The 8,895-nt window shown below is 38.3% G+C and overlaps 1 protein-coding gene across 1 annotated transcript; it reads left to right on the top strand.

Moving 5' to 3' along the window:
- Positions 1-1,200: 1,200 nt before the first annotated feature.
- LOC122663247 (UPF0481 protein At3g47200-like) lies at positions 1,201-2,141 on the top strand. The gene is made up of 2 exons (XM_043858937.1): positions 1,201-1,438; positions 1,567-2,141. Exons 1-2 carry the CDS (start codon positions 1,201-1,203, stop codon positions 2,136-2,138), a joined length of 810 nt encoding a protein of 269 aa, XP_043714872.1. The 3' UTR covers positions 2,139-2,141.
- The last annotated feature ends 6,754 nt before the right edge of the window (positions 2,142-8,895 follow it).

Below are 8,895 nucleotides of genomic sequence, written 5' to 3'. Positions count from 1 at the left end.
ATGGCATATTAATAATTTTAGGTTATATAAGGTTGGGTGGTAATTGGATTTAATTAATTATTTGAGAACATTAATATGGTAATCATATTTTTTTTGGTTAATGTGTCTTATACTTTTAAATGTAAGGTTTAGTATTCAGGTAGATTCAGGGTAAATCCAGCTGACAGACTCAGGGTAACCAAACAGTTTTTCAGATAGATTCAGGGTGAATCCAACTGACCGACTCAGGGTAACCAAACAGTTTTTCAGGAAGAATCACGTCGCAGAATCATAATAACCAAACAGTTTATTTTCTAGAATTACGATTCAACAGACGGTAACTCAAGTTGATGACCATCCACAATCAGACCACATCCAAAAGATTTATGCAACCAAACGCACCCTTAGATGTGGGGATAGTGGACCCCACCAAGGTAGAGTGTTTGGGCAGGGATAGGTGGTCATTCACTCATTTCAGTCCCCCCTTGTTAGAGGAACTGGGGAACTGAGCTGGGCAGGACGCTGAAGGTCATAAAGATCCCAGACCAAGCAGCCTTCTTTCTTTGTAAAGAACTAAGAAAATTTTGAAAATAGACAGTTTAGAAGGAGGAGGGAGAGGGGGGGGGGAGGCAAGAAGAGCCGTTGGAGAGCTCTTGGAAAAAGTGGGAAAATTGGGGTTTAGTGGTGCATCATCTGAAAGCGAGAAGCGTGCTCATAAACAGGTTTTTAAAATTTTCTTCCTAATTGCCTCGATCTGCAAGAAACCTACAAGGGAAGAAATTCATTTTTTGTTTTTTGTTTTTTGTTTTTTTTGTTCTGCATGTGGTAGACGAAGCTCTATATGTAATAGGTTCTTTAACTTTGTTGGCATCTGGCAGATAGAAAGATGGGAGATACATCAATTGAGATTTCTCAGATAAGCTCCAATCCTTCATCCTTGGTGTCAACTTATTGTTTTTACAGAGTCGACAAAAGAATTCGCAAAATGAAGGAAGATACTTATACGCCGGACACGGTCTCTATTGGCCCTTATCACAGAGACATCCGACAACCAAAACTGGCAGATGCAAGACATGGAAAAGCTTAAGTTGCAATATGAACAGGGACTGCTTAGTCGAACAGGAGCCAGTCGGACGGATTATATGAATGCTCTAAAAAATTTAGAAACTGAATCCCATTGGTTTTACTCAGAGCCCATCTACTTAGAAATGATGGCCGTCGATGGCCGTTGATGGCTTGTTCATCATTGAGTTATTTCGGAAAATTTCAGGTCATTTTAAGGTATATGATAATGATCCCATATTCCATTCTGATTTAAAGAGCACTAGGGTTGTGCGTGATTTGGTATTGCTTGAAAATCAAATACCCATGTCAGTTCTTCAAACTTTATTCGATTTAACTAAAGATCCTATCTCTGATCATTTTTCACTTGTCCAATTAGCTCTCATTTTCTTCGAAGGTTTGATACCGAATGGTGTGAACAAGTATGGTGATGCTAATCCTGAAAATAAAAATACCATTAATTCAGCCAAACATTTTTTGGATCTCTTAAAGTGCACACTTGAGATTTCTCTTCCGCTGGTCAAGGAGCAAGCAACACCACAATCTCTGCCAAGTGGACGGAGCTCCAGCGTTCCGGAGTTAAATTTAAGAAGGGCTCCGAATGTGGTAGCTTGATAGATATAAAGTTTAGCAAAGGAGTATTTAAAATACCTCCACTACTTGTTGATGACTGCACAGAATTCTTTTTCAGGAACCTTATTGCTCACGAGCAACAACATTCTCAAGGTACACACTACATAACTTCATATGCCCTCTTGATGGATTACCTTGTTAACTCTGCTGAAGATGTGGCATTTCTCCGTGATCTTGGAATTATCAAGAATCACCTGGGTGATGACAATAAGGTCTCGTCTCTATTTACCAATCTCTGTAGTGAAATTTACTCTGGTAAGTTCTGTTATGGTGACCTTTGCGACAAAGTGCATCAATATTATAACCAGCCCTATAACAAATGGAAAGCGAATTTAAAGCGCGATTATTGCAACAGTCCATGGACGATCCTTCCAGTGGTTGCAGCAATTCTCATACTTTTTCTCACTATTTGGGCCACCTTATTTACCACCCTGCCTGTCTTCAATGTCAATTTCAAGCTTTAATCTTCAGATCAAACCGGCATCACCGTTACTGGTGGTCCGCTAGGGCTCTGTGCCTTTGTATGAGCAACCACTGTAATTGTACCATCCCTCACTTTTGAAGTTGTCTCTGTCAAGGATTTATGTATTTTCTTAAAGTGTTTAAATAAATTTTTTTGCATCAACTATTTTGGAGGATTGATTGTCTTAAAAGTGTTTTCTTATGGTTGTTTCATTTTGTGTTTATCTGACTGAATCATTTAAGAGTTTTGTGTGGTTTTTGCTGTCAGTTGTTTAAAAATCAAGACTTCCTGTAATGGTAATTTTGATCCCCCAGACATGAGAGGGATATACATGATAAGCATGATTAGGGTAGGGCTTCAACTAGTGTACATGGGAGAGCTTTCCTCTATTCATAATCAGTATTTGATTTTCATTTCAGGTGTACAAACCACTCAATTTCCTGACCTCCACCAATACAGCACAGCAGCCTTAGCCACTGGACTAGGTAAGATTGTTCTCAGGTTCAGGAATGTATTTGAAAAGCTAAGAGCATCCACTCCGTCAGGCTCATTCTGTGAAGACCCTCCCCAATACAACAGACTGATATCGTAACAGAAAACAGAAATTGAATTTAGAAATAACATGAATTAGAATTCATATTTTGAGGAATTTGAGAACTCTAACCACTGAATTTTCAGTTGAGTTCCTTTAAGGCTCAGACCTAACTAATAAAACAAGAAGCACAATTTTCTACCACAGAGACAAGTATCCAATTTCATCATATTAAGGGTTTCAACACAACAGAGTACAGGCAACAATGAGAGCACTAGAAGACTTGTAGAACAGAAGAAACTGATGATCAGTTTAAATCAGAATGACTAAAATAAGTTCAAACACTGACTTTAGTTAAAACAGAGTACTATAATGTTAGTTTCAGTTACTATCAGAACTGCAATATAAGAAGATAAAACAGGGTATCATATGTGTTTTCTGATGAATTAATCAGAGTAGAAACAGTATGAGAGAATAGAAGAACTTAATTTCCTAGAATCCACACAACCCTTTATGAAATCCACCTCAGAACTGAACCATGAATACACATGGCTTGACACAGTGCTGTCAATTACTGTTCCTTCTATGTTTGACCTAATCCAACTAACATTGGCATCATCCTCAACTAATTGGCTATCAGAACTTTTCCTATTATTCAAGAATCCTTGTAAGTAGATTTGAACAGCATTGAACACATCCCCTTCTATGCCATATGTATCTCTTGTCCTTGTTCTTATGGCAACTAGCCAATCTAGCTTAAGGGAATCTTGCACATAAAACACATGCACTGGTTGTGAAGGTAATACAAATGGCTCATCAATCTCTTGCACTCCAGTATGCATCAAATTATTAAAATTAACTAGCGTGAAACCCCATTCATCTTTCTCCACTCACTTCTATTTATGAGCCCAATCACATCGAAATAACACAGTTCTCATAGTTGCAGAGGATTCTAATTTGATAACTTGCTTTAGAATACCATAGTAACATACATTTCCTTCCACGGGCTATTGGTCTCTAAGAATTGCATGGCTACATGGCGACGCCATCACAAGAACACCTCTGTTTTGAGTTTGTCTTTTAAGTTCAAGATCTTTAGTATCAAACTTGATTCCATTTATTAAATAACCTTTGAAACTTTTTGTCTCAAAATTAGGACCATTAGCCAGCCATTTGATATCTTCAGGCACCTCAACCCCACTTCAAAGGATCTGGTGTACCTGATAAGGAAAGTGAACCAAGATAATTTGTTTATTAAATAACCTTCATAACTTTTTGTCTCAAAAGTAGTTCTTTGTTATATCATTATTATTCACTAACTGTTATGCAGGTTTCCCTTCTTTAGTTCTCATCCTACGATTTCTGTTCTAACAAATTCTGGCCACAAGATTTGTGTTTCAGTCCAGCCAATCCAGCCATTGGGCTGGTTTAATTTTTCCAATATTATTTGTTTCTTAGACCTTCCTACATTGGACCAGAATTGGAGAATCATCTGATCCACGAATCATGAATTATTGATCGTCTTAGAAGCTACTAAATTCTGTTCCTTATCAGTTCTATTTTATGTTACCTATTGTTTCTGCAGATCCGACCATTGGATTGGCTTGATATTTGGTGGATTATACATCTATATAGCTAACCACTATATTGGTTTAAGATGTTACATGACAGTATAAGGTGGGGAAGGGCATTAATCAGATTCTGCTACCAAATTGGCGGCTTTAGAAAAATGGAAATTCTTCTTAATTTAAAACCAGGAATGCAAAAAAAAAAAAAAAAGAGGATTATAACATTTCTTCTGCCTCCTATTGTATGTTTGCTATCCTTCAGCAGCAAAAATTTTTGCTTAAAAGCCAGGGGATAACAACTCTGTTTTTAAGATCAGAGGCTTTTTCTTAGGTCTGTCGAACCTATATCGAGCTTTTATGTAGTTTTATATCTTGTAAGATCCTTCAAATTTCCAAATCAGATGAAAAGAACTCTGATTCAGTGATGGTTTGCTCACGGGGAAGCTCGGAAAGGGTAGGATTAGGGATTTCAACCAGTGCGGAGAGGTTTGTGGAAACACGAGAGGTTTATTTTTATTTTTATTTATTTTTTATTTTTCCATCCAACGCGGGAAGGCGGGAAAATGTAGGGCCCGTTTATTTTGGTGAAATAGGATAATTATACAAACTTTCCTGATTGAGCTCCTCTCCCGTGCATGGGATGATGTCCAGCGCACATTGTTCAACTGAGGAGGTCTCGATCTACATGCCATTGCACCGGGATACATGTGACAGTGTAGATCGGAGTCGATGCACAAGTGTGTTGGAGAGGAGCCAGATCCAACTTTCCTACTCATGAGATTTTAAGTAGTTTGTTTTTATAGAAATTTATATGCTTTTGTACAGACTATATATGGTTTGTTTGAATTTTTTCTTTAGATTTAACAAGAAATCTAAGCAATCACCGTACTTTATCAAAACCTAATTTAATGTTTTCTTTATGTGTGAAAAAAACACCACCTGGTCGTGTTAGATACGCTGCCCTTGTGCCCTAACACAAGGGCGCGCAAAATGACCGTTGCACCCCCTAGAACCCCGAAAAATGATCTGGGGTGTGACGGTCATTTCGTACGTTGTTGTGTCACGGCACAGGGGTGATGTGCGTTGTGCGATTGAGTGACGTTCTCTTTCCCTTTCTTTGTTGTCTCTAAATTCTAATCTCACTGCCCTCCCTTTTAAGCAATTTATTATAGTGATAGTAGAGAAAGTTGACTGCGATAATTGGTTTCTACATGATGATCCACACCCATTATACAATTATTACTAGTTCATCAATATCCTCATAAGATGGGAAAAACATCTTATGCAGTCAAAATCTATTTGGGCCATAGATGTTCAAGTTTAACGCATACATAGGAGTATCTAACTAATAATATTGTCATTGAGTTTAAAACCAAAATTAATGTATTTTTAAGTTTAATCTTCCAAATCATATTCATGTTGTTTTATTTCCCTTTGAAGTAGGGTTAATATATATATATATAAAAGCTTGAATTTAAAATATATTTATGTTGCAATTGATTTTAATTTAATTATTTTTTTCTTTTAAGTACCTATTTAGAGTGATTATTATTTTCATTGTACATTAAAAATGGTGGATGTTGAGTCCGATGTTGATCGGATCCATTGATTTTTCTTACTTTGGCACCTCAACCATCTAACAAAAATGGTGACAATGTCATTTCTCCCCTAAGTCTAATAAGCCTAGGAAGAGAACTTTTGTTTGTTGGAAAAATAATTAGTACAAAAAATTGGCAGAAAAATCATTGATGTTAGGCCTAAGGTAGAATGTTTAAAATCAATAATCATATTAGACATCCAATTCCTTGTCCCACATCTTGTCTCGTGTAAATTTGCTTTTATTTCTAGGTAATCCAACTCTGTTGCTGATTCCTTAGTCTGGAAGGCCTTATCTTTGCAGTGTAATACAGTTTAGCCTCTTTCTAATCCTTGTTGATAGAACTTTGTAAATCAACCAGGTGTTCCTCCACTCCTAATCAATAGATCTACCTTTACCCCAAAAAAAAGGAGATGTTAAAAGGATATGAAAGATGTTTATTTGAATAATTTATTATTTGAATCCGATTTGATGTTTGGTGATTTGAAAATATAAATTTTAGGCTTTGCCCAACATTTATATGCTTAAGAATTGATTTTTAATTATTTTATTTTTAAGAATATATATTCAACTATTTATATCTTAAGAAATTTATAATATATATTTTAGAAATTTTATACATATACATATTTTTTTCTGGGTGAAAGACATATCATTAAGAAATAGAATTTTTCAGGCACTGAAACAAGGTTCCAAGTAAATCATATTGCAAGTGGGCAACAAAAAAAGGGGGGAAGAATTCATATTCCAAATGTAAAACGACCTAGAGGAGATAGCAAAAGATGCCAATTTGTCCACAAAAATATTCCCTTCTCTCTAAGTGTGAAGGATGAAAATAGAGTTGAAGTGCGTTAAGAGCTCAAAACAGTCCGTCATTATTTTTGAATATGCCAAAGGAGTGTAGTAGTCCTCTTAGAGAGGATATTTAACTATTCGAGATTTTGAGTGCTTAGAATAATTAATAAATAAAAATCTTACCATCTTATCATCAAATGAGACTGGAACTGACCGTTTAATGAACAAGATGGTTTGGGAGATCCCCTTGTAACTAGGAGTTAGAACTGTTAAAGCCCTGTTAGTTTAGGGAGGGACTTAGCTGGGGTGGGAGAATGCTGCAGTGGCACTTCAAAATCCCACCCTAACCTTGTTTGGTTAACTTGGGGTGGTGAACTTATAGAAGCTTATGGGATATCATTAATTGCTTTGTTTGCTGATCTTTTTTTTTTTGCACTAAAAACCTTGCAAGCGAGGCAATATATTATGCCTCAGAGGGCAAAAGGGAAGTTACAATATTAAGGAGGTCCATCAGAAAAGAAGACTTTCACAAACCCAAATAAGGGTAGCACAACGCCCACTTAGAGATAGCGTGGGCACAAGCATTGTCATCTCTACCAACAAAAGAGAAAGAGATAGACTCAAAGCATGAAGAGAGAAGCCTTAAATCCATTATACTGATGGAGACTTCAATCGGGGGGGGGGGGGTATGGGGTCCAACAGACATTTTACAAGAACTTAACAGTTGGAATGGAGAACAACACGGCGAAGTCCATCATTAACTGCCGCTTTCAACCCATGATGGATTACTCTCGCTTTCCCCAATAATAGCTGAGCTGGGGAACTCATGCTTAGTAGACATCATGTACAGGTGCCCAAGATTAGTAGTTATAACCGCCCCCATACCCATAGCTCTAGGCCTATCGGATAGGGAGGCATCAGTAAAGATGTGAAAAGCCCCCACCACTAGGCAAGGAGAAGATCGGGGGATAAAGGGGGTGGCAGGGGAGCAAGGAGGATTAAGGATCAATAATGATTCAGTCACACATTTGTTAATAGAAGTCACCAAGGATCAAAAGACAGGGATACTCTTCTGAAAGGTCATAGCATTCCGACGCTTCCATATCTCCCAAAGGATGATTGCCTGAGCAGAGAAGCATTCCCTTTGTTCTTTTTTCGATAAGCCAGGAAGGCAGCCTCAATGCACTGCCCAATTTGAAACTGACCAACTAGGATGAATTGATGCCCGCAGAGAGACACAAGAAGCAGACCATGCTCGAAGAGCCTGGGTGCATTGTAGGAGAGCATGCACAATAGTCTCTGAGCCCTCCTTACAGTCCGGACATAAGTCAGAAGCAACAACGTTTCTGCGATGGAGGTTAACCAATACCACAACAACATTTACACACACTTTCCAAACAAAGGTTTGGACTTTTGGATGGATACTAGATGACCAAATAATCTTCCAGACAATCTTTGGAATAGAGGCAATCCTAGTTCCAGAGGAGGAAGAAGGCGGAGAGAGAGAAGCTCCCCAACGGTAAGCAGACTTTACAGAGAAGAGCCCCTTAGTATGGGGGTCCCAACAATCCCTATCTTGGTAGTCATGAAGGCTGATAGGGATCTTTAGAATTGCTCCCGCCTCAAGAGAAGAGAACAAGGACTTAAGCTTGACAATATCCCAGGTTTTATCTGGAGCAATCAACTCAATAACCCAAATATAAGGATAGAGCGGTGGTTGGGTGGATAAGATCTCGGACTTAGGGAGAGAGGGAATCCAAGGGTCTCGTCAAAAACTAACATTCCTTCCATTCCCCACAACTTAGACCAAGCCTTTTACCAGGAGACCCCAACCTTTTAAGATGCTCTGCCATGCTTAGGAGCGGCGGGACCTAGACTGAGCTTGGAGTAAGTCACCATCCTGAAAGTAAATGCTCCTCAAAAGCCTAGCCCGCAAAAAGTCTTGGTTTTGAATCAGTTGTCAGCCCAGCTTTGCCAACAAAGCCAAATTTTGAGTACGAAGACCGTGAATCCCAAGCCCCCCCTCCAACTTCGGCAAACAGAGACAATCCTAGGCAACCCAATGGATTTTTCTTTCGTCCTTCCCTTGCCTCCATAAGAATCTGCAACCCTGTTTGTTATTCTCATCTGACATTCCATCCAGCAACTTGAAGTGTGACATAGAGTAGATAAGGGTAATTGTGGCAACGACCTCCCTACCAGTAGGGGACTATCTTACTCTCCAACCTGCAATCTTGCCAAGGGTTCTATTGTTTGCTGATCTGAC

This window comes from Telopea speciosissima, chromosome 5 (assembly GCF_018873765.1).
Source record: "Telopea speciosissima isolate NSW1024214 ecotype Mountain lineage chromosome 5, Tspe_v1, whole genome shotgun sequence".
NCBI classification, from domain to species: Eukaryota; Viridiplantae; Streptophyta; class Magnoliopsida; order Proteales; family Proteaceae; genus Telopea; species Telopea speciosissima.
The sequence above is the reverse complement of the archived record's forward strand: the minus strand, read 5'-3'. Positions and strand labels throughout refer to the sequence as shown.

Excerpts from the sequence above, each read along its gene's own strand:
- LOC122663247 (XM_043858937.1), top strand. The coding sequence starts at position 1,201 with ATGGCCGTTGATGGCTTGTTCATCATTGAGTTATTTCGGAAAATTTCA. Across the intron at positions 1,439-1,566 it reads AGCTCTCATTTTCTTCGAAG|GAGCAAGCAACACCACAATC; the intron begins GTTTGATACCGA and ends CCGCTGGTCAAG.